This window comes from Canis lupus, chromosome 10 (assembly GCF_003254725.2).
Source record: "Canis lupus dingo isolate Sandy chromosome 10, ASM325472v2, whole genome shotgun sequence".
Classification (NCBI taxonomy): domain Eukaryota; kingdom Metazoa; phylum Chordata; class Mammalia; order Carnivora; family Canidae; genus Canis; species Canis lupus.
The window spans coordinates 63,488,366-63,514,761 of record NC_064252.1 but is presented as its reverse complement, the minus strand read 5'-3'; the positions used below and the strand labels follow the sequence as shown (position 1 = coordinate 63,514,761).

General features: G+C 34.1%; 1 protein-coding gene across 19 annotated transcripts in view; it reads right to left on the bottom strand.

Moving 5' to 3' along the window:
- The window catches only part of EHBP1 (EH domain binding protein 1), a 346,207-nt gene that overhangs the window by 259,297 nt on the left and 60,514 nt on the right, over positions 1-26,396 (bottom strand). For all 19 annotated transcript variants that reach the window (XM_049115573.1, XM_049115565.1, XM_035721685.2 and 16 more), the window contains exon 3: positions 3,085-3,142. In XM_049115573.1, coding sequence (XP_048971530.1) covers positions 3,085-3,142 — 58 coding nt within the window. The remainder of the gene's footprint in view (positions 1-3,084; positions 3,143-26,396) is intronic.

Below are 26,396 nucleotides of genomic sequence, written 5' to 3'. Positions count from 1 at the left end.
TTCTCCCCATGCCTACCGTGTTCTCTCTCTGTGTCAAATAAATAAAATCTTTTAGAAATAAATTTTTTAAATGCCATGACTCAAAAAAAATAAAAATAAAAATAAATAAAAATGCCATGACTTGAGGAGATAGGGAAGCTGCATGTTGTGTTAATTATCCATGGTAATTATTTTCTCGAAAAAAATGAGTCAGCAATGAATTCTACTTATACATTTAGCTATAAAGATAAACATGTGTCCAAAGAAAGTAAGCACTAAACTGAGAACTAAACTTTAAATAAAGTAGTGTGCCTTATTTATTCTCTAATCTGACATTTATCTGGGTCTCAGTTATAAGCTGCAATCTATCAATATAGAAAAAGACAGATATATTCAGAACCAGGAAAGAGAAATAATAGGCTATAAGGATGACAAAAACCAAACTGATCACTGTACAATTCAAATTCTTTCCAAAAATACAGTTAAAAGTAAATGCTAGACTATTTTCTGGCCAATGGTTGTAGAGCACTTTTTCCCCCTCAGTGACTTCCATGGGACTCAGCAGCAAATGATGTATGTTTTAAAGGAAAACATCAGAAAATAGAACTGTCTTTCAGAAGAAAAAAATTGGTTCTAGTCTTTGGATTTAGTATAAGTGATAGCCAGTTTAAAAAAAATAGCTGGGAACAAGTTTTTGGTTTTTTTTTTCAAAGAATTCCAAAATGTCATAGTTTTCAAGTTTCTAAAGATTAAACAACAGTTATTTGTTTAACTTTTATAATAATGTTATAATCATTTCTTTCATAATTTCTGGAACTGATTTTTAAGTCCATTTTTGGCTATTCTGTACAATTTATAAAACAGCATTCACATACGCATGAACATACTATGCACTTGCTGTAAGGAGCTTAACACATTGTGGGTTCTCATAAATTTTTCAAAAGAAATACATCTATAATGTTTTAAGAGAAAACACAATGATTCTGAAATACACAGAAGGGATCTGAAATATTAAGAGCATCACAATTGGACAGGAGTCCAAAAAATAATTCCTTCTAGAAAATACTGCATTCTGAGAAAAATCCACCTATAGCCTCCTATGTTTGGATTTCACCATCTGGATTCAATCAATATTTGATACAATATGAAAAAGAATCTGGGCCTAAAAGATATCTGACTTTCAAAAATGCAATTAAATAAAGGGGTATTTAACTTCAAACATGGATATGTATTCTGAATTGGCCTATAATCTAAAGTATTTCACTGTTTCATATTTTCTTAGAAAACAATTATATCTAATTATTAAAAGGAGGCAATCACTTTCAGTTGATAGCTAAAAACACATAGGGTCTAATATTTATAGTTTTACAGTTATATTCATCTATCATACATAGTGTATTGTTCCTTTCCATAAAAGCCTAAGACCACTAGGCAAAAGCGACAAATACCCAGCAAAACAGAGAAGACCCTAAGTCTGCTTTCAGAACCCTTTTTCATATGTAAGTGATAAGAAAATATTACAGGTCCAATAGATAATGCCTCCAAACTATAAATGTATGCTTTGAAGAAGAATTCATTCATGATATGATGTAACTAGATCTTTCCTATGTAGCTAGTAGAAATACATTTAAAAGTTGAAAATGTACCAACACTATTACCCAGCAAATTCCATTCCTATGTATTTGCCCAAGAGAAATTAAAATATTTGTCCCCCAAAATACAGTAGTTTTTATAGCAGACTTATTCACAGTAGTGAACATTCAGAATATTCACTGGAAATGAATCAAATCATCAACAGGGGGGACGCCTGGGTGGCTCAACAGTTAAGCAACAACAACAAATCATCAACAGGGGCTTAAATAATCAAACTGCAAAATATTCACTTGACGGAATACTATTCACCATAAAAAAAATAAACTACCAAGTTTCACAAGAGCATGAATAAATCTCAAAAACATTATGTTGAGCAAAAGAAACCACATAGAAAATAGTACCGTATGATTCCATTTACATGAAATTCAAAAACAGGCAAAACTAGTTTATGGTAATACAAAACTCAGAATAGTGGTTGCCTCTTAGAGTTGGGAATTAACTGGAAGAGGACACAAAGGAAAAAGGGAGGAAAATAATCTATATCCTAATAGGAATACTAATTACTCAAATATATATTGATCAAAACTCATTAAATTGTATAAGATTTATATGTAATTTTAACTGAATAAAAATAAAATCTGACAAGATATCTGTAAAATATTAAAAATTCTGAAATTAAACTTAAATTAAAAGGAATACATTTTTTCCTCACACAGGGCTACTTATGGAAAAACCAATATCCACTAAACATGCTTATAGTGTGTACTTATAAAAATATATTCATATTTACCTACAGAATAAAATTTTTAAAGTATCTGCAGAACCGTTATTCAACATTTAAAAATTCTGTTCTAGGGATCCCTGGGTGGCGCAGCGGTTTGGCGCCTGCCTTTGGCCCAGGGCGCGATCCTGGAGACCCGGGATCGAATCCCACGTCGGGCTCCCGGTGCATGGAGCCTGCTTCTCCCTCTGCCTGTGTCTTTGCCCCCCTCTCTCTCTATATATATATGACTATCATAAAAATAAAAAAAATAAAAATTCTGTTCTATCCCCCACAAAGCTGTAAGTGCAAAAAATTAAAACCTTTGAAAAATCCAACTCCTTTTCTCCTGCTGCTCAGTAATGGACTCAGATAACTCATCATTCCTGAAGTTTGCCTTAACTTCATCCTCTCAGAATCTGAATTTAAAAATCCCAGGTATAATTTTGTGTTACCTATTTAATCACTAATTAATTATTACCATTGTACAGAGAAGTTAAGTAACAATGATGTTATTTAAGGCCATCATATCTAAAATCAAAAGTCAGGTTATCTGGCTCCTGTTTTCAGAACTACAGTAACACAATCACAATGCCTGATCAATCATTTTAATAGATTAGATAGATATATGAGAAATAACCCAAAATATCAAGTAATATTTTAAAATATTCTACACTGGGACAAGAGAAGCTTAATAATTTGACTAGAAGTTTAGTTCAATATTTGGTAAGAAACTTAGAAAAGAGACAAACCTTAGAAGACTTCCTTCGGCTTCTTCTTGTCCAAACTACCACCAGTTTATCTGGTTGCCTGTCAAATGGGAAAAAAGATTAAGTATAATTTATCTTACATCAAATTAATAAAGTTTAGTTCTAGTGCCTTTAAAAGGACAAAAATGTCACCTACTTTAGATTACATAGAGGAGTTATTCTTATGATAAATCTCTGTAAATTATTCAAATATAGTAAATCTTGAATACAAATGTGATCTAATTTAAATGACTAATATTTTATCCACGTTTTTCTAAAATTCCTTTAGCAATTAATTCACTGGGACAGACCAAGTAAAATACTTAGAACTGGGGACTTTTTAAAAAAGAAAAAGCACACATACATACATACATATCCTCTAAAAATTAATGCTATATATCTAACACATTATCTACTTTAATTTGGAGAAAATAGCATAAAAATGGCACTTCCAAAATAATTTAAATCTACAGGTTACACCACTTTTATATCTCATTATCTTATGAACAATGCTGTGGTTTTCAAAACATTTTTATAATCAATCATCTCAACAATCTTCATAAAAATAATACAGTACTAAAATATACATAAGGTACTTTACTCTTATTCCTATTTTATAAATTTTTAAAACTGGCAAAAAAATTAACCAACAGCTCTGGCAGAACCAAGTCTGAAATATAGGTCTTTTAACTCTCAGACCTCTCTCTTCTTTACCTTCTGCTAACGTAAAGTAAAAAGCAAAAAACCCTTATGTTTTCAGCTAATACAATTAAGTTCTTTTTAGTGCTTACAGGAAACAACAAGATTATGATTATCAGTTATTTTCCTTAAATTTTTATTTTAAAAAATCTTAAATAAAAGCTTTTTAATCAAGAAATAAATGATATGCTCATTTCAATGACTTTCATCACTTCTGTCTCATATACTTTACCCAAAAATCCCTATCAGCAGATGACCTCTCCTTTCATTTACTTAAATACATACATATGTGTGTGTGTGTATATATATATATATATATATATATATAATAGGCCACCAGCCATAAACTTCTTGCCCAGTGATTCATCTATAAATCTATCCAAAGAGAGAGTCGTTCGATAAAAAAGTACTGAGAAACTGACCCAGAACGTTGCACAGAAAAACAAAGTGATAAAAATATCTTAAAACAAGGTAAGAGATATAAAAAACAAATTGCAAAGTACATACACATAACACAAATTCTAGAAGTTTAGAACAGTGGGCATGGCAAAGAAAATACTGAAGAGATAAGGCTAAGCATGCTCCAGACTTGAAGAGAGTCCTTAAATAAAAAGTATATATTAATTAATAGAATTATTAAAAATAAATCTAGTATCTAGATACCATACAAACTACAAGGCAGCAAGAATAAAGAGAAAACCATACAAGACAGGTTACCAACAAAGGAATCACTGGACTGATAGCAACTTCTTATTAGCAGCAACAGAACCCAAAAGACAATAAAGCAAATGATCTTCAAGTTGCTAAGGGAAAATAGCTGTCACCCTTGAGTTTCATACTGGTTAAACTATCATTTAAGAAATGGTTTTAGACATGTCCTGGCAAAGAGCAGATAATCAATAAATATTTGATGAATGAATGGGGAAAAAAAAAGAAAAACTGTTTTAGACTATGAAGACTAAGAATTGACAATGCATACATCCCAGTTAAATAAGGGAAGCAGTAGGATGCAAAGCAATATAAATATCATAAAATGTTAATGCTTGTTCATTTTAGGTGGTAGAACCCAAAGAAAAACTAGACCAAAACCAGAAGGAAGGTTCCAATAATTAAACTGACTAAGGAGCCAACTAAACAAATGCACAACATTTCTGATGGTGATAATAACCAGGATCATATAAATACAAAAATGGTGGTTCTCCATCCAAGACAAAACTTAGGTCTGAGTGTCAGGCATAAAGACAACAGCAGTAAACGAAAACCAGTAGCTTGCTTTGGTAAGTCTTCCCACAGTGAGTTCTTGGGAGCCACAGCCAGATGCAGAAGTGCTAAATTACAGATGAAATGGAAGAAAGTTTCTATGAAATATCAGAATGAAACCTAAGAATCCAAACCAATGCAGAAAGAAACAAAACCTTGTTCAACACAGAGAGAAGCAGAACAGAACAAAGGACAATGAAGATGAGGAGCAGTAAAGGAATATAACAGGGGATCCCTGGGTGGCACAGCGGTTTGGCGCCTGCCTTTGGCCCAGGGCGCGATCTTGGAGACCCGGGATCGAATCCCACATCGGGCTCCTGGTGCATGGAGCCTGCTTCTCCCTCTGCCTATGTCTCTGCCTCTCCCTCTCTCTCTCTCTGTGACTATCATAAATAAATAAAAATTTTAAAAAAAAATTTTAAAAAAAGGAATATAACAGATGGAGCTGGGAAGAAGGTGTGATCAGTGCTTGCAGCTTAACAGTAGAGGGAATGAGTAGCCAACAAATGTAAGACACCTTGTTTGAAATTATTTACGGCTTGCTGGAACATTTTACCTAGATTACTACACCAACCAACCTTTTCATCATGTTCTCATCTCCACATCTCCAGGCAACTCCAACTCCTAATTATATTTCCATAGTACTTCTTTAAAAATGCTATAAAATCTTAGAGCTTTTGCTTGTTTATTACGCTATACTCATCTCATATACTGCAGGTGCTACAAACTGGTCCTTTGCAGTTTGAAGTTGACAGATTCATTTTTACCTTAAAAGTATTCCATTGTCTTTTATTTTGAATTTAAATTTAAAAAAACAGTTCTTACTTAAATGCTTTTAAACAAAGTCCATGCTGTCTGGATTATTAGAGCCTCCACTATGACCTGCTTCACTCCTGACCAGCTTCTAATTAGACCTTGCATACATTTGACCCTCTGACAACCTGGCATGCAAGAGACCGTCCATTATTCCTGAATGTTGTTTATAAGGCACTTCACCCACCTGACTCTGATCTACCTTTCTAGCTACAAATATGTGAACACATACTCCCTTCAATCTCTTCATATCTTTGCATGTTATTACCTTTCTTTAAAAAAGTTCCTCTTCCTTCCCTTTTCTACTTGATAAACTCTTAATTCATCACTTCCTCTGTGAAATCTTGACCACTCTTCATTTCATCTCTACCCCGTTCCATATTCCACATTCTCAGGCAGTTATCTGCTCCTGCTACTGTATTCCCAGTAATACCTTAAAAACATCTCTATCTAAATATTCAATATGCCCTATATTACACTTTTATTATTTCTAGCTCCTCCACTTGATTGCACTCCTTTATCAACCATATCTTGTCTTTATATTCCTAGTAATTAATAAGAATTTGGTACAAGGCTGAGGCTCAGTGAATCGTGCTGCTGAATGAAACTTAAGTTTCCAGCAGAAATTCCCAACTGGTTAATTATAATTGATGAGGTCCAACTACAGCCAGTAGCTATATAATACATCCTCTCTGGAGCTTACTTGAATTTTGCAAGGATTCTCACCTTGGCTGCACATGGGAACCTTCTGGGAAGCTTTTAAAAATACTGATGCCTAGGTTCCACTCCTGGAGAATCTGATTTAATTTGATGTCATCTGCAGATTTTTAAAAAATTATTACAGGTGATTCTAAATATGCAGTCAAAGTTGAGAACCACTTGTTTCACAGGGAGAGTGGTAAGCAACGCCTATCACGACTGACTTCAAACACTAGTGAGACATACATTGTGCCAGCAGTAGGGGTATCTCCCCTGGGCCTGACCCCACACATCCTTCTAGCCACCATCCATCCAGGCCACCTGCACTGTTGCCTCCTCCTAACTCAGCTTCTCGGCACCTCCCTCCCCTCAACCATCCTGATTTCAGTGCTTCAGAACAGGGGAAGCTTTTTACCATAAAAAATCAGGAAGAATGGTCTCCTAACCTACATGCCTGAAGGTCCAAGAATGTAAATAGTACATAAATGACTTATCTGAGAATAGCCCCAGAGACAGCTAAACTTTTTTGTGCTTCTAAGTCATGTCCCATTTTTAAAATCTCTTTATTAGAAATCAGTCCACCTTTGCATTATCATGGGCAACATAAGGCAGTATTCTAAAATAAAGGTTCTATGACTTATTGTTCTCAATAGAAGAGTACCAATAACCACAAAATTAGCTGACCACAATCAATATTTTAAGCATCTGTGCTGTACTAGAAAAGAACCATTAAATATTTACATATATGCACACAAGAGACTAGGGACAGAGTAACTGTGAGAATATTATCCAACTACCAAAGAACCTAAAATTATACAACTTTCTATCAAAAAAGTCAAGACAACACGATAGAGCTCAGGTTTCAGAGACAATTCAAATAATCACATATTTAACATTTCTACCCCATCCCCTGACTTAAGTAACCAAGTCTACACATAATACATACACAAACATACAAATACACAAACATATATAGTTATATAAACATTTTATACACATGCACATAAAATGTATACACAGATGAACCTTCTTTGAAACCTATCTAAAGAGTTCCATTAAAAAAGCTGAAGTTTTTTGGTGGATTTATTCAGGAAAGAAAACTTCACAACAAAAATTAAAATTTAAAAGACATTAAATTTAACACCTCTACCGTACCCTTCAGAGTCCTTAAAAAGGAATAAGTTGACTGTGAAAGTGGCAAGACTTATCTCAAACTGTGGTCCTGATGCTAAATTCTAGAGAGTAGGAAGGAGGAAACTAAAAAGAAGTGGAAAAGGGAGAATATAACAGAGCTACAATGAACCAGAGTATAAAACCATAAGCTTTATCTTTCTTTGGTCGGAAGCTAAATTTTGTGCCCTCCTCTTTTATGACTAGCGAGCTTAAAGGTAAATTAAAAAAAAAAAATTGGCTTAAATTTAGAGTCCACTCTCATGTGTCATATATATGTGAGGTAAGACTAAAAAAGCTGTGGAAAAAAAAGTCCAAAACCATCATATGAAAACCAGTCTCATCACTTTCCAGAATCATACTCTGCATTCAAAAAATATTTTACTGAATGCCTATTATGTTCCTGGCACTGTGCTGAGCAATGAAAATACAAAGATGAAAGAAGATAAACCTCGATTCTCTAAAAGCTTATAATCCAATAGAGAGACAAACAATCTACCTCATTTCTAGTACAACCCTGGGGAACACGGAGAAAACAAAAAATCTTACGCAGAGAAGGATCTACTTATAAGCATCTCGGGAAATAGGCACAGATAAAAAGAGCCTGCCCAACCACTGAGATTACTTATTTAAAATGTATTTTAAAACCTGTAATTTTTGAAACCTTAAATATAAAATCCAACAAAAGACGAGTGACTAATACAGTACATCTGTCTACTACAAAATTATAAAGCCATTAAATATATTTTCTAACAACACTGACAAGCATGGGACTATGCTTAGGATATCATGTTAGGTTTATTTAATACAGATTTAATTTTTTTTCCTATAATCTATAATGAAAGAAGACTCCCAGGAACAAATATCTCAAAATGCCAATTGTGGCCACTATTAAAAAGTAAAACTACATGTCATTTTAAAGATACAATTCTCTTTATTTTCTGCAATGCATTTATGTTACTGTATGCTGGAGAGCTATTTAAATGTAGGGGCAAGTTATTTAAAATAAAACAACCTTTTAAGTTTAGAATTAAGTATGAACAGAGATAAACAAGTTTTTAAACTTCACTTAAATTTAAAGAGCTTTTAGACAGCTGAATTAATTTGTTTCAAAGTCAACAAAAGTAGAAGGCGTGTGTGTTGCCTAAAATAACACAAATGCGCTCCAAGGCTGAGCTGGCCCTATACAAAATTTTGAAATAGATCCCACTTGATTTTGGCATCCTTCCTTCCTTTATTTACAGTACCTCCAATTCCTGGAGCATTTTTCCTTGGGCATGCAAAATCAACATGACACTCCATTATGATCCAAACAATAATAATATGGCAAATAAATACTTTTCAGATCACTCTTTTTTCCTCTACATCAATTAAAATTCCCCTTTCTCTGGGGTACTGAAAGGCAAGAAAGGCAAGAGGAAACAATCTGAATTAATCTATGATATGAATTTTTAAAAGAAGACTTTTCCAAGGCAACACAGTATGGAGGAAAGAATACTATTAGCACAGAGGAAACTTATTTTTCCTGGTTCTGGCCCTGAGTGACCTTTGGAATGTGGCTCCATTTCTCTAAGTCTATTCCCTAATCTATCAAATGAAGAGATTACTAAAGAGATTATGAAGAGATTACTAAAATCTCAACTAGTTCTAAAACACAGTGGTTCAATGACTGTTAAGATTAAATGACTATAATTGAGTAAATATTTGATGGTTTAAAATGAAATGAGAAATTCGGGAATAGAATAAAGAATTTATGGCATGAAATCACTTGCCTCTATCTTCTCATAATCTAGAAATAGCTAATATTACTAACTTTGAATAACAGTATGAAAGGGGAAGTAATATCTTTTAGCAGAATAGTAAAATGACCACCAAAGACTCATGTTCCCCGTCCAAAGCATAGTGTTAATTCAGCCCCTCAACTGCACCCCACCCCACCACCACTGTTGGCACTGAAATGGAGCCACAGGATACTTCTTACCACTGGAATGTGAGAAGTTTTGGTGTCACTTCTGGAGTAAAATGGATAATAAACAAGTATGCCTTATCCACATCAGCTGAATGGAGAGGACTGCAGAATGCAGAGGAAGGTAGTCGTAAGGTAAAAGGTGTCTAGGCTCCTGGATGACCACGTGGAAGTCAACCTGGAATACCCTCACTAAACTGAGAAGTGAACAAGAAATAAACTCTTATTAGGTTAAACCACATGGATTTCTGGGTGTGTCTGCTACAGTAACTCAACATTCTAGAAAATTCAGTAAATTAAAAACATACACAACAATAAAACAGTCGCTGTCTTATCGAAGGTTTACATTGCAAAGTACTGAGACCAAATTTAACCTTTTTATGTCCTTCTGGTTTTCTTGTATATGAAATTGATGCTTCCAAAGATAAAAGACAGTTAGAACTCAGAACTTAGTAATTAATATTTAAGCCTCTAAGCTTTTCCTAGATTAAAAATAAGGAACCATAAGTCTTTAGAACATAAAAAGTGCAACATTTTTCTGCCACCACAGAATCCAGGATGTATTTATTATGAGCAAAAGAGAGCTCAAAATATTAATCCTGTAGTTAATGTGAATAGCCACTTCACTAAATAACAAGGTTATCTTTTTAGGTGAAAGGGCTCTTAGCCATAACTGAACATTTCATGGTGGGGTGCTATGAATACTGAAACAAAAAGGGAGAAATTGTCTTATCACAGAAGTACTCTAACTTTACTATTCCTCAAGTAATTATTTTTATCCTTCAGTAGGTACATCTGCCTCCTATTGTACTATAACTGCTGTAGCTTCAGTTAATTATATTCCTTTATGCCTACTTCACAAGAGTTATTTAGCAAGCTGTAATAATTAATTCAATAGGAAGAAAATTATACAAGACAAAGTATTCATATATAGGATATATTTCTTTTCTTTCTGTAAAAATGAAAGGATGATTCTAATCATAGGAGATATAAATCTTTGTCACTTATAAAAAACATTTTTTAAATTATATTTTGTATCTTCCTACTACCTTTAAAACATTTTCACAGGATGACTGCTTTTACTCAAAAATATTTAACTGGTGATGCCCATGGACTTTTGCTAACAGGAATTTCTAACAGCTATATAAGGTATTTAGAGAGAGCACCAGTCAAACTGAGGAGGTGCAGTGTGGCATACTTAATTTAAGTATACTTTTTAACAGGCCACCAAAAAAATACATATTTTTTTTATTTTCTGCTGTACTTTTTTCTTTTCTGCCGTACTATTCAACAGTTCAAAGGTTTTATCATTTTTTTAATATAAAGTTATTTCTGAGACAAACAGCATTATAAAAGTAATCATTACTGTATCACGTGTGCAATACTGGTCTTCCTAAAAAATACCTCCTACTTTATTGTTTTACAGAATCACCACACCACTTCTTTTAATTTAGCATATTATTTACTACTACTTTTCTTATAGGCCTGTTGGAACAAGCCTTACATCTCATTCACATAAATACTAGTATTTCCAAGTTATGTACCTGGCTCCCTAGAACTGAGGTTAGAAAAAAAAGAATATATCACTCAGTACATTCTCCAGCCCTCCTAAAACAATTCTATTCACCATTTCCTCTCAACATACTTCTGTAATTGCTGCAATTTTGTGTGTGGATGATTGTATTAGTCTGTGTTGTCTCTATCTGGCTTTAAGTGTTTTAAGACATTTTCTAGCATTCACAAAGCTAGAATTCAGAAGAAGGCAGGAAAACGGAATATGGTGGATAAAGAAACACATGAAAGCAGACAGATCCGGGTTTACTTTTTTTTAAGATTTTATTTATTTATTCATGAGACACAGAGAGAGAGGGAGAGACATAGGCAGAGGGAGAAGCAGGCTCCCTGTGGGGAGCCTGATGCAGGACTCGATCCCAGGACCCCGGGATCACGACCTGAGCCAAAGGCAGACGCTCAACCACTGAGCCACCCAGGTACCCCCAGATCCAGGTTTAAATCTGGTTCCTCTTCTGGTTTTACCATCTAAGCCTCAAGAGGTGCCTGATCTGTGAAATTAAAACCTTACAGGACTAACATAAAGGTCTATTAAGTAACACAAGTAAAGTGCTTAGCTCAGTGTCTGTCTCAGCAAATTCTCAAATAATGTTAGCAACCATCCCATGTACATGCACAGGGCTTCCAAAAAGCTTTGTACAGTCTCCCTCTTAAATGTGAACAATGAAGGACTGTTAGAGGAAAACTTCTAATATAAAAGGCAAGTGGCTACAAAAAAGAGGAAAGGAACTCAAAAGAAGCCAAAGACAGGGCAGCCCCGGTGGCGCAGCGGTTTAGCGCCGCCTGCAGCACGGGGTGTGATCCTGGAGACCCAGGGTCAAGTCCCGCGTCGGGCTTCCTGCATGGAGCCTGCTTCTCCCTCTGCCTGTGTCTCTGCCTCTCTCTCGCTCTCTCTGAATAAATATTAAAAAAAAAAAAAAGAAGCCAAAGACATAATCACTAATAGTCTCAGAAGTATAAAAAGAATTCTATCCATGGAAAATATAAAAGAAGTATTTAAAGAATAAAAAAGTACTCTGGAAATTATGTCATTATGTCTCATTTAGGAAAGCAAAAATTAAAGCACTGGAAGACAAGCTGAGGAAATCTTCTAGATTTCTTATTTTATCTTCTAGATAAGGTGACAGAGACATTAAAAAGGAGAAAAAGACAAGAAATTTAGATCAATTCACAGGTTAAATATCTGACTAATCTCCTGGGATGACAGTTAAAAAAGAGTCTCAGTATGTCACCAATGCCACAGACCTAAGAAAAAAACATTTCAGTTGAAGCAGAACACTCATGGATGCCAGAGGAATAAGGAACTTATGAATCACCAATGCTAAACTGTTCTGAAAGGAATTCTGAAAGGCTGACAGAAAAATTTAGGAATAAGAATCACAGATATAGGAGGGAAGGGGGGGGGGGAACAGTATTTTTTAACACAAGAAAAATCAAAAGAAAGGAAATACGATAATACCATAGTGCTCAGCTGCAAACAAACTAGGTCACAGCAATGAATTCTGATGTCACTCTCATAAAGCTGACTGGAAAATAGGAAGGATGGTGAAAGGGAAGGGTTAGTGATTCAGGGAGGAAGTGGCACAACAGCTAAGTCCTCATCACATTCAGAAGAGAGTAGATAAAGTCTATAATCAAAAAAGTTGTTTTAACAGTTGAAAGCAAAAAAAATAAATAAAAATAAAAATAAAAAAGTTGAAAGCATGTTACTAAACAATAAAATATCACACTGGGAAGGTTATATTCAAAAAGATAGATAATAAGTATTGGTAAAATATGATGAAAATGGAATCCTCACACAATGTTGGTGATACTGTAAAAGGGTACAATTGCTGAAAAAAGTCTGGTAGTTCTTCAAAAAGTTAAACATAGATTTATCATAAGATCCAGTAATTTTACTCCTAGGTATATACCCAAAAATTTGTACATGAATGTTCATGGAAGCAGCATCCATAAGAGCAAAACAATGAAAATAACTCAAATGCCGACCAATTTATGAATGGATACACAAAATGTGGTAGTCCATTCAGTGGAATATTATTCAGCCATAAAAAGGAATGCCATACTGACACATGTTACAACATGGATGAGCCTAGAAAACATCACGCTAAGTGAAATAAGCCAGACACCAAAGATCACTTATTGTACAACTTCATTTATATGAAATGACCATAATAGGCAAATTCGTAGAGTCAAAAGTAGATTCATGATTGCCAGAGATTTGTAGAGGACAGCAAAGATAGAGATGACTACTAACAGGAACAGGATTTCTTTTTTGAGTGATGAAACTATTCTGAACTAGATAGTGATGATAAATACACAGCTCTCTGAATATACTAAAAACCACTGAATTGTATACTTATAAAGGGGTAAATTTTATGGCATACGAATTATAACTCATTAATTTAAGAAAACACCAAAAATATGTTCTAGAAGAACAATACTGTAAGAATTTAAAAGGTTAAAGTGGTTTTCTAGGGGCCACTGGGTGGCCCAGTGAGTGGATCAGTTGGTTGAGCATTCAATTCTTGATTTCAGCTCAGGTCAGGATCTCAGGGTCATGAGACTGAGTGTAGTCAGGCAGGGAGTAGGTTTGAGATTCTCTCTCCTCTCTCTCCTTCTGCATCTCTTCCCACTTGCAAACATGCTCTCGCTCTCTCTCTCTCAAACAAATAAATAAATCTTTTTTAAAAAGTGGTTTTCTATAAGAAAGCAGAATCAAGGTAGGAAAGAGTGAGGCAAGGAACTGCTGCTTTCTTTGTTAGAAGCTTTGCAGTATTCTGAATTTGCAAGCCATTTATGTGTGTCACTTAAATTTGAAAATTTAAAAATAAGTCTTAGTTACAAATAGGAAATGTGGGGCACCTGGGTGGCTTAGCAGTTGAGCGTCTGCCTTTGTCAGGGCGTGTTCCCAGGGTCTCGGGATCGAGTCCCACATCGGGCTCCTGCTTCTCCCTCTGCCAGTCACTGCCTCTCTCTCTGTGTCTCTTATGAATAAATAAATGAAATCTTAAAAAAACACCAAATAGGAAATTTAAGCCCAGAAACAAACCCATACATATAGAGTCAATTAATTTATGACAAAGAAACAAAGCATACACACTGGGGAAAGAAAAGACTTCAAGAAATGGTTTTGGGAAAACTAGATAGACACATGCAAAAAAGAATGAAATTGGACCCTTATCTTCTAAAATATAAAATGGACTAACGGCTTGAATGTAAGATCTGAAACTATAAAGCTCCTAGAAGAAAACACAGAAAGTAAGCTCCTCGATATCAGTCTCGGCAATGATTCTTTTCAATTTAACACCAAAAGCAAAAGCAACAAAAGCAAAAATAAACAAGTAGAACTACATCAAACTAAAAAGCTTCTGTACAGCAAAGGAAATCAACAAAATATAAGGAAAACCCACTGAATGAGATAAAATACTACAAATCATATATTTGGTAAGGGGTTAATATCCAAAATATATAAAAACTCACACAAGTCCATAGCAAAAATCAAGCAAACAAACAATTCTGTTAAAAAAAGAACAGAGTGGGGATCCCTGGGTGGCTCAGCAGTTTAGCACCTGCCTTTGGCCCAGGGCACAATCCTGGAGTCCCAGGATCAAGTCCCACGTCGGGCTTCAGGCATGGAGCCTGCTTCTCCCTCCTCCTGTGTTCTGCCTCTCTCTCTCTATGTCTATCATGAATAAATAAATCAATCTTTTTTTTAAAAAATGAACAGAGGAACTAAAAAGACATTTTTCCAAAGAAGAAATCCATGTCCAACAGGTATATGAAAAGATGTTCAACATTGCTAATTATCAGAGAATGGCAAATCAAAACAATGAGATATCATCTCACACCTATAAGAATGGCTATTATCAAAATGATACAAAATAAGAAACAAATGTTGGCAAGGATATGAAGAAAGGAAACCCTGTACACTGTTGATGGGAATGTAAGTTGGTATAACCACAACGGAAAACTGCATGTAAGTCCCATAAAAAAATTAAAAAATAGAACAATCATATCATTCAGCAGTTCCACTACTGGGTATATATTTAAAGCAAACAAAATCACTATTTCAAGAGAATATCTACACCCCACATTCACATGTTACAATAGCCAAGACATGGAAAAAAAATCTAAGTGTCCAAGAACGGACAAATAAAGAAAAGGTGATACACACACATACACACACACAAATATAATTCAGCCATAAAAAAGAAGGAAATCCTGCCATCTGTAACAACATGGATGGATCTCAAGGGCATTATGCTAAGTGAAAGAAGAAAGGCAAAATACTGTATGATTTCCCCTTATATGTGGAATCTAATAACCAAACTCACAGATACAGAGGACAGATTGGTGGCTATGAGAAGCAGATGGTGGGGGATGGGGAAAATGGGTGAAGGTGTCAAAAGGTACAAACTTCCAGTTATAAGATAAATAAGTTCTGGGGATATAATGTATAGCATGGTGACTATGTTTAACAATACGGTATTGTATTTTTGAAATTTACTAAGAAAATAGATCTCGAACATTCTAATCACAGGAAAAAATAATTTGTAACTATGAAATGATGGATGTCAACTAAACTCGTTGTAATAACTTTACTGTATACATATATCAAATCTTTATGTTGTACACCTTAAACTAATACAATGTTATACCAATATAATAAACTAATACAATGTTATACCAATAGAAACTTTTTTAAAAAGAAGAATTTGGGAAAATATATGAAAAAATAAAATTTTAAAAGGTACCTAGCAATCAGGAAAAAAATCGGCCAAGAGTAGAAAGGTATGTGAAAATATGGAATAAAGGTAAAAATTTACATCTACTGAGTCAGAAAAGAACATGAGATCAAACAGAAAAACACATTTTTTAAAAGCCATGATCTACACCTCTGACTCTTAATTGTATCAGTATGTCCTTAAAGAACTGATCAGTAATAAAAGGGTCATTAGCAAATATATATTTTTATTTATATTTGCATATATATATATATATATATATATATATTAGAGACAGAGAGAGAAGGCACACACGCATGTGGGTGGGGACAGAGGGAAAGAGAGAGAATCTCTAAAAGGCTCCAAGCCCTCCACAGAGACCAACACGGGGTTCGATCTTATAACCCTGAGAGCATGACCTGAGTCAAGAGTTAGATGCTTAACCGACTGAGCCACCCAGGCACCTCCATTAGCAAGTATTTTTAAGAGTTTAAATACAAGTAAAAATAAAGGCAAGAAAGTGTTGAATAAATGCTAAATAGTTATATGCTGCAAGAAAATAGTCATTACTTTGAAGATCTTCCTTATTCATAAAAGGGACTCCAAATTAACCACTGTCAAGAATAATAGCCCATCCCTGGGACAGCTGGGTGGCTCAGTAGGTTAAACATCTGCCTTTGGCTCAGGCCATGGTCCTGGGATCGAGCTCTGTATCAGACTCTCTGCTCAGCAGGGAGCTTGCTTCTCCCTCTCTTTTATTCTCTTCAAAAGATTCACCATAGTGTAAGTGTCCTACATACACCAACTCATTTAAAGTTCACAAATATCCCACAAGTTGGTAATAAGGTGCTCACTACCCAATACCCATCACTAGAAGGTGTCATTCACACCTGTATGACCTGCCTCACAATTTGAATAGATATTAATATCTCTATATTACAAATAAGGAAATTAAGGCATAAAGAAGTTAAGAAGTTTAAAAAGTTTTGCCAAGTTGACTCTGAGATCTGAAATGAGGCAGTTTGGCATCAGAGTCCATGCTCCTAATCTATTATCTATACTGACAACAAATGCACTGCAGCCTCTATAGAGAATCTCAAAGATTTTTCCAAACAGCATTAGTATCTTTGAGAGGTTATACTTAAAAGTACAATACTTATTCAAAAGTATAGATTTTAGCCCTTTGTAGAGATTAGTTACATTAGTCACAAACTTCATATTATGTTTATAACATCCAACCTGTGACAACATTATCCAGGCATGAAAGTTAGATTTGTTTTTATGACCGCTATTTGATCTTTCATAAGGAATACATGTGCCTATTATTATTTGGTCTGTGACTTTATCTATGCCTCTCAGATTGTCCAAACTTCTTGTTCAAATTAGAAATTTGAGGGGGCATCTGGGTGGCTCAGTCAGTTAAACAACTGCCTTTGGCTCAGGTCATGATCTTGAGGTCCTGGGACCAAGCCCTGCATTGGGCTCTCTGCTGAGGAGCCTGCTTCTCCCTCTCCTCCCTACTCATGCTCTCACTCACTTTCTCTGTCTTTCTCTCCCAGATAAATAAACAAAATCTTTAAGATTTAGAAATTCCATTTCTGGTTGTGGTAAGATAAATTAATCTGTTTCACTATAAAGCTAATTTTTAGCTATCTTGATATAATTTCTTCTCTATGTAGTTTAATAAAACTATAATAGTAATCACAAAAGAACTTTAAAAATCATATAGGACATTTAAAAATTAGTAAATACTTGAAATTATTTATTTATCCCATGTGCCAAAAGTAGTGTGATCCAAGTCCTTTGAGGAGATTTCTCTCCAAGACACTGCCACACACTGATAAGTAAAAGATAAGCCTACTTTAGAGGTTGGTATGTGACTGACAGGATAGAGAATTAATATATATGCCTTAATGTGAGGCAAAATGCTTTCTTTTTAAAAGGAAGAAACTGGGGCAGCCCAGGTGGCTCAGCGGTTTAGTGCCACCTTCAGCCCAGGGCCTAATCCTGGAGAACCAGGATGGAGTCCCACATAGGGCTCCCTGCATGGAGCCTGCTTCTCCCTCTGCCTATGTCTCTGACTCTCTCTCTCTCTGTGTCTCTCATGAATAAATAGATAAAATCTTAAAAAAAAGAAACTGCCTATTTATATCCTCACAACTCTTTTATTTTTTAACAAACTGTTCAGAAAAGATATATCAGCTCAAAATAAACCCAATCAATATGAATTTTAAATGCTTAGGTGGCTCTACTAACAAAATAGGTTTAAATAGGTTTAAATGGATTAGAGAATATTTAATCAATTTAGTAATTCTTCTTAGAAGAATGATTTCTCAGTTGTAGAGAGAATGTCACCATAAACAAAAAATTTATGAGTAGTAAAAAAATTATCATGTAGAAATCCAAAAATATACATACATGGTCGATTGGAAAAATAAGTATTTTAATGTATTTTATTATTTAATGTCATTTACTTGTAGCCTGGGATAATATTTCCAATGACATTACCATAATCAGAATCAAAGCATGGTGTATCTCAAAGAAAGAGGCAGCAGCGAAATAATAAGTTCTACAAAATTAGTTAGATGATTCAAAAAGTAGCTCTAGTGAGGATGAAGATACTGATGTCAAAGATAAACACAGTTTGAAAAAAAATATGAGAAGCCTTACAACTAAATGTAACATGTGCTTTTACTTTTTAATTTTTTTTAAAAGATGTTATTCATTCATGAGAGACACACAGAGAGAGAGGTAGAGACACAGGCAGAGGGAGAAGCAGGCTCCATGCAGGGAGCCCGAAGCAGGACTTGATCCCAGGTCTCCAGGATCATGCTCTGGGTCAAAGGCGACGCTAAACCGCTGAGCCACCTAGCTGCCCTAACATGTGCTTTTAAATTGAACCTTGTACCAGCAATTTTTTTTCCTTTTTTTGTAAAGCACATATTGGGAAAATTGACGAAATCTGAATAAGATCTACAGGTTAAATGATAGTATTGAACCAACATTAATTTCCTGATTTTGATGATTGTGTTGTATTTATGTAGGGCACTTCCTGTTTTTAAAAAATACACATTGAAGGATTTAGAAATATAGTCATCGTATTTGTAATTTCTTCTCAAATGAGTCACAAAAAATGCATACACAGATATATTCATACACACATAGAGAATGATAAAGCAAATATGGCAACTAAAAAGTACATGAGAATACTTTGCATCACTTTTGCAACCTATTATCTGAAATTATAAAAACCAAATTAAAAAAAACAAATTAATTAATTTCTTAAGAAAACTGTTTTAAAAATGTTGGTGGAATTTATTTATGTATTTATTTATTTATTTATTTATTTATTTATTTTTATGAGTTTTTTAGACATTGTGACATTATACATGGTTAAATTATTACACCAAATAGAAGTAGACACCTATTTCACCTCTATCCTTATACGTAGGAAAAAAATTTTTAATGGACCTTCTAATTAGGAAAACGCTGATGATAGAACAGGGACTGGGGGTAGATTAATGGTTTTATGTTCAGGATCACCTTATACTGAAGCATACAGAATAGCCAGCTTCCAGAAAAACAGCCCTGAGGTTAAAGAAAACACTCAGGACTTGTTTCTGCACAGGAAAACTGAAAATAATAGCACTTCTTTAGCTTTCAGACACATAAATAACATCTATCAATTGGCAGTCTGGCCCACAGTTTAAAATAACCCAGTTCAATACAATTTAGTCATGGCCAAAGAGAAACAGAACTGAGCTATTTCCAGCTGTAGCATCAGCAAGAAGCTGGGTATGTTACATATAACCAATACTCAAGAGAAGTTATTTGTTTTTAGGGCCAAAGATTAACACCAAGTGGAAGAACTAGATCCTTGGAACGCGTGATCATTTACAACTCATTTACTAGGAAGGGAATTCAATTTTTCAAAAACAAGAAAATCAGACTCTCTTCCCTCTGAAAGATTTTTTCATTATTTTTTATGCCTTACTGTTGCCCAGGAATAAAATTCAAACTCACTCAAAGTCCTTCTCAGTTTGACCTCTATAAATCTTCTAATTTACTACATTGTACATTACATATAAATTAGATCAGTCACTGTTTCAAGAACATGATCTGTGCTTTTCTTCCTGTGTCCTCCATGTTGCTAAATGTAATAAACATTTTGGGGGGTACTCATCTTATCTGACCTCTTGGGAACACGGATATTTGTACATTTCTTCTTCTTTGAAGGCTCATCCTCCTTTACCTGGCCAGGCAGTATTAGGAAGTCCTCAAAAACTGGCTTTGCCCTTACCTTACACCATATATAAAAATTAACTCAAATGGATCAAAAACCTAAATGTAAAAGCTAAAACTAGAAAACTCAGAAGAAAACATAGAGCAAAAGCTTCATGACTTTGGATTTGGCAATGATTTCTTAAATATGACAAATGCACAGGCAACAAAAGAATAAGTAGGTAACTAGGACTTCCTTATAATTAAAAACACTTTTACATCAAAGGATACTATAAACAGAGTAAAAAGGCGGTCCACAAAACAAGAGAAAGCATCTGCAAATCATTTATCCAGAATATATAAAGAACTACAATTCAACAACAAAACCAACACACACACACACACACACACACACACACACAACCAACCCAATTAAAAAATGGGCAAAGGCATCGCATAGGGAATATAGTCACTGATACTATAATAGTATTGTATGGTGACAGATGGTAGCTACACTTATGGTGAGCACAGTATGATGTGTAGAAAAGTTGAATTACTGTGTTGTACACCTGAAAATAATGTAACGTGTCAATTATACCTAAATAAAAAATTTATTTAAAAAAATGGACAAAAAGTATCAATTTCACACAAACTCTAGAAAATTGAACAAGAGTAATTATTTCCCACTCATTCAATGAGGCCAGCATTATCCTAATACAAAAACCAGACAAAGACGTCACAAGAAACAAAAACAAAAAGAAGTCACTACAGGATAATATCCTTCATCAACACAGATGTAAAAATACTAACTAAAATTTGGCAAATTAAATCTAACAAAATATCAGAGGGATAACAGATCATGATCAAGTGGGGTTTATCCTAGAAATGTAGGGTTGGCTTAACATCCAAAAATCAATCAATGTAGTTCACTATATTAGCAAACTAAAAGAAAAACCATATGATAATCTCAATACAGGAAAAGCTTCTGACCAAACCCAACAGCCATTCCTGATGAAAGCTCTCAAAAAATAGGAAAGAAGAGAACTTCTTTAACTTCATAAAGATCATCTACAAAAAAATCCCACTATATTACTGGTGAAAGTAATCATTCCCCTGAAGATCAGGAACATTACAAGATTTTCCACTCCTATCACTTCTCTTCAATGTTGTACAAGTGCTAGGCAGTGCAAACAGGAAAAAAAGGAATAAAGTATATTGAGATTAGAAAGGAAAAAAAGGAATAAAATACATTGAGATTAGAAAGGAAAGAATTAAACTGTCTATTTGGAGATGACATGATCCATTATGAAAAAGACCCAGTAGAATCTATTAAAAAAAAAACAACACTACAGTAGCAAGGCTGCAAGATACAAGATAAACAAATATCAGTTGTATCTCCATATACTAGAACTATTAAGATGTTTACTGTTTAAGATCAATACACTTAAGATCAATTTTCCAACACTTCCAGGACATCTATGATGCACATTTAATCTCTAAATTGGGAGTGAGACACTATCTTATTTCCTATATTTACAGATTCTCAATAGTTTTTTAAATAAATTTAAAAATAACTCTTGTTGATATTTGACAGCTTTTTACCCATATTTATCTTTTCTTCTATTTTACAAACGTTTAAAATAAGTGAATTTTTAGGGGCGTGTGGGTGGCTCAGTCAGTTGAATGTCCAGCTCTTAATTTTGACTTATATCATGATTTCAGGGTTGTGAGATTGCCCTCCATCATACTTGGACTCTAGACTGGACATGGAACCTACTTAAGATTCTCTTCTCCCTCTCCCTCTATCCTGCCTCCCTCCCTCTGTGGGGAAGAAAAAAAAAAAAAGAAGCATATTTTTATAATCATACGTTTCTTAATTTCCTAAATGTTACTCACACTTTCATTATAATACAAACCTAACTGTAATCATACTATACACAAATATGTATCCTAGTTTTTCACCAAAAGACTTGCCATAAGTCGTATGTTCTTCCAAAGTGCTACAAAGAATCACTTCAGTATGCTTTTATTGTTGTAAAATCATCCAAATAAGAATAAAAACTATAAGATACTAAAAACAATACAGGTATCATTTCTTGGCTCACTGACTGGTTTTATACTGAAAGGTATGTGCTTTTATGCCCCTGTATTTCCTCTTTTGTCACCCCTGATGTCCCAACTTCTAACCCTCTATCATCATTTTCACATCTTCAAGGTTTATAACCTTTGTATTGGTGTTATAATTATAAACTAGCCTTATATATTAGATAAGAGTTATTTTTAAATAGAAAAAATATCTAGGGCCTATAATATTGAATATTTAATTTTCACTCATAATCAGCATCTGAACATATATATAGAGACAAACTGCTAAACATATACCACTTGAAGCAAAAAAAAATAAAGATTAAGAAGAGGGGCAAGAAAGAAGCAAAAGGAATATGTTCTTTTTTCATTGAATTTTTAGTGTGTTTTTATCTTCTAAGATTATTTAGTTTCTTCACCATAAGGAATATAGTTATTCTTACACTATCCTTTGGATCTTCAAAACTCCTGTTCTAACATTTGCTTTCTAAAACTACCCACTCTGGGATCCCTGGGTGGCTCAGTGGTTCAGCGCCTGCCTTGGGCCCAGGGCATGATCCTAAAGTCCCAGGATCAAGTCCCGCATCAGGCTCTCTGCCTGGAGCCTGCTTCTCCCTCTGCCTGTGTCTCTGTCTCTCTCTCTCTCTCTGTGTCTCTCATAAATAAATAAAATTTAAAAAAATTTAAAAAATTAAAAAAAAATAAAACTACCCCCTCTACAGGGGTCAATCAAAGATCATCATTTTGTTTTGGGTTGGATTGTTTGTTTAAAGGAAGGAGTTTTATACTGTTTTATGTTATATGTTATATGGAAATTCCTTGTTCTCTTGGAGCCCAGGACTTTTTTTTTACTTCTTGAGGATTTTTTGTTTGTTTGTTTATTGGAATATAACCTCAAATAATTCTTTTAGGAAGTGAGAGTGGGTGATTTTATCAATTACAATCCAGTCAGAAAAAAAAAAAAAACTCCATTAGATTATATTAACAGTGATTAAAGTACAAAATTGTTTAAACAGGTTAAACATAATGGACTAAAAGAATAAAAAGGTAACCCAGAGGTGATACCTGCAGTAAGCAGCTACTACTCCTATGGCCACCAGAACAAACAGTAAGAGGTTGGTTCTATCAAAACCTAAGGGCTTGAAGGAGGAGCCATTTGTGTATGTGTATACACACACACACACATATATTTTTTAAACAAATAAAACATTCAATTAAATTGTGCAATTATATATGCACAATGAGTTAAATGCAAGAATGATCACCATCAGGTTTATGGTGGTTATCTTTAGGTGATTTTAAATTTCTCCCTATACTATTATGTAATGTTTGAATTTTTATAATGAACATGTATTATTTATGTAGTCATAAAATATAAAGCTATTTTCCTTATATAAAGAAGATATTTCAGTATTATTACTAGTCATTTCAACAAGTTGATTCATCAGGCATCCTCATAAATGATAACAGAAAAGAGGAGGTCAGCTGAAAATATCGTCAGAGCACTAGACATCTAGAAAGACGGAGTAGACATAATTCTCCCTATTCTTCCCATTAAGTACAACTAAAAAACACTAAAAATATATTACATATAAAACATAAGAAGACTTTGAAAGACAGAGAGGTGGCAGGCCAGCTAGGGAAATCAGCCTCAAATATCCCAGAATTGGAGCTGAGAAAACCAGCAATCCCCAAATATCAATATATTCACAAATAAAAGCCCCAAATGAGATTAAAAGGACCAAGAAAGGGGCAGTCTAGAAGACCAAACAAAAGCTTTAGAAAATAACCATTCTACATCAGCTGAACACCACAGAAAATCTGTAACAACACCCCCAACTATCTAAGCCAAGGCCAAATGGGGTATCTAGACTTCCTCCTTCCTGAGACTCTATAAAGATGCCCACTGAGATGGTGTCAAAGGAGACTAAGTATAGAGCCAGCATTTTTATCTCTGCCAAATAGTATAAAGGCTTCATGCACCTAGGTGTCAGTGGAGACCACAGGAAGAATCTGTACTCTCATCCCCATTAGCAGTAATGAGGTTCTCTATTGACCTCCATTGATACAAGAATGAAGCAGGGGGCTTCTCACTGTTACAAGGCAGGGCTGGTAGTTCTCAATACTACTGAGTAATGAAAGTTCTGACTCTCCACTGAGCCTCCTCTGACATCAAGCCAGTGGGAAGTGGCAGAGGTGCTTCACTGCTGGGTGAGAGTGATAAATTATGCATATGTATGTAATACTAGAGCAGCCACTAAAAATAAAGCTGTAACAAAGAGATACACTCAAAAATAACATAGATAAATTAAAATGGAATTCCAAAAACTGTTCAAGAAACCCACAGTAAATATTGGGAAAAAAAAAACCCACAGAAATGAAAAACAGAAAACTAAAACTAACAATATCATTACTTACATTAAATGTAAATGGCTTAAATACTAAAAGTAAAAGACATAAAGGGTTAAAAAATAGGCTATCCACAATAAACTCACCTCAAATGTAATAATAATATAAGCAAATTCAAAGTAAAAAGGTGGAAAGAAATTTATAAAGCAAACATTAACCAAATGAAAGCCTGTATTAGTCAGAAAAGGAGATTTCAGAGCATAGAAAATTACCAGACACAGAGAAGGACATTATAAATAATTAAAAGGTAAACCTACCAGAGACATACAATACTAAATGTGTATATACCAAAAAACCAAGCTGCTAAATATGTGAGACAAAAACTAATAGAACTGAAAAGAGAAATAGATAAACCTATACTGGAAGCATCAACATTCCTTTATCGAACTGACAGGAAAATTACACACAAAATCAACAAGGTTATAGAAGAACTCAACATCAACCAACAAAATCTAATCAACATTTATAGGATACCCAAAAAGGAACAGAATATAAATTCTTCTCAAGTGCCCACAAAATGTATACCAAGATAGACCATATTCTGAGCCATAACACAAACCTCAGCAAACTTACAGCAATTTAAACTACACTGAGTGTTCTCTCTGGTCACAATGAAATCAAACTAGAAATCAGTAACAGAAAAACAACTGAAAAACCTCCCCACTTGCAAACTAAACAACACTCTAGCAAATAACACAGTTCAGAGAGGAAGTCTTAAAGTAAATCAAAAGATATATATACGAAAGGAAAATACTATATATATTAAAAGTGGTGGACACAGCTAAAGCAGTCCTAAGAAATTTCTAACACTAACTGCATATGTTGGAAAATAAAAATCTCAAATCAATGATCTAAGCTCCTCCAACAAGAAAAAGAGCAAAATAGACTGAAAGCAATCAGAAGGAAGGAAATAAAGAGCAAAAAATCAAACAGAAAACAAAAACAACAGAAAAATCAATGAGACAAAGCACTAGTTCTTCAAAAAGATCAATAAAGTTGACAAACTTGTAGCATGACTGACAAAAAAAAGGAGGATACAAATTATCAGTATCAGGAATGCAATGAGGGATTATCACTATAGGCTCTGCAGACATGAAAAATGATAATAAGGGAATACAACAGACAATTCTACACATACAAATTTGATAATGTATCATTTTCTCAAAAAAACCTCATGACCTACTACAACTCACCCGAAATGAAATAGATAATATAAATGGGCCTACAAACTATTAAGAAATTTAATTTTTCTTAATAGTTATTTAAACTACTTAATAGTTATTTAAACTATTTAAATCTTAAAACTCTCCAAAAGACATCTCCAGATCCTTTTCCCTGTAGAACTCCAAGAAACATGTGAAGATTAGTAAACACCGATTCTACATAATCTCTTCCAACAAGAGAGAAAGAGATACTTCCCAATTCATTTATGAAGCTACTATTACTCGAAACCAAAACCAAACACAGTAGAAAAAAAGAAAACTACAGATATTAGTAGAAAACTACAATATTCCCCCATGAATACTCCCTAACAAAATAGTATCAAATATAATTCAGCATAAATAATAGCAAATATACACCATATGAGGTTTATTCCAGGATTGCCAAGCTGCCTCAAAATCTGAAAATCAATCGATGTAATCCACCAATATTAACAGGCTAAAGAAGAAGAATCATGTAATCATATTAATTGA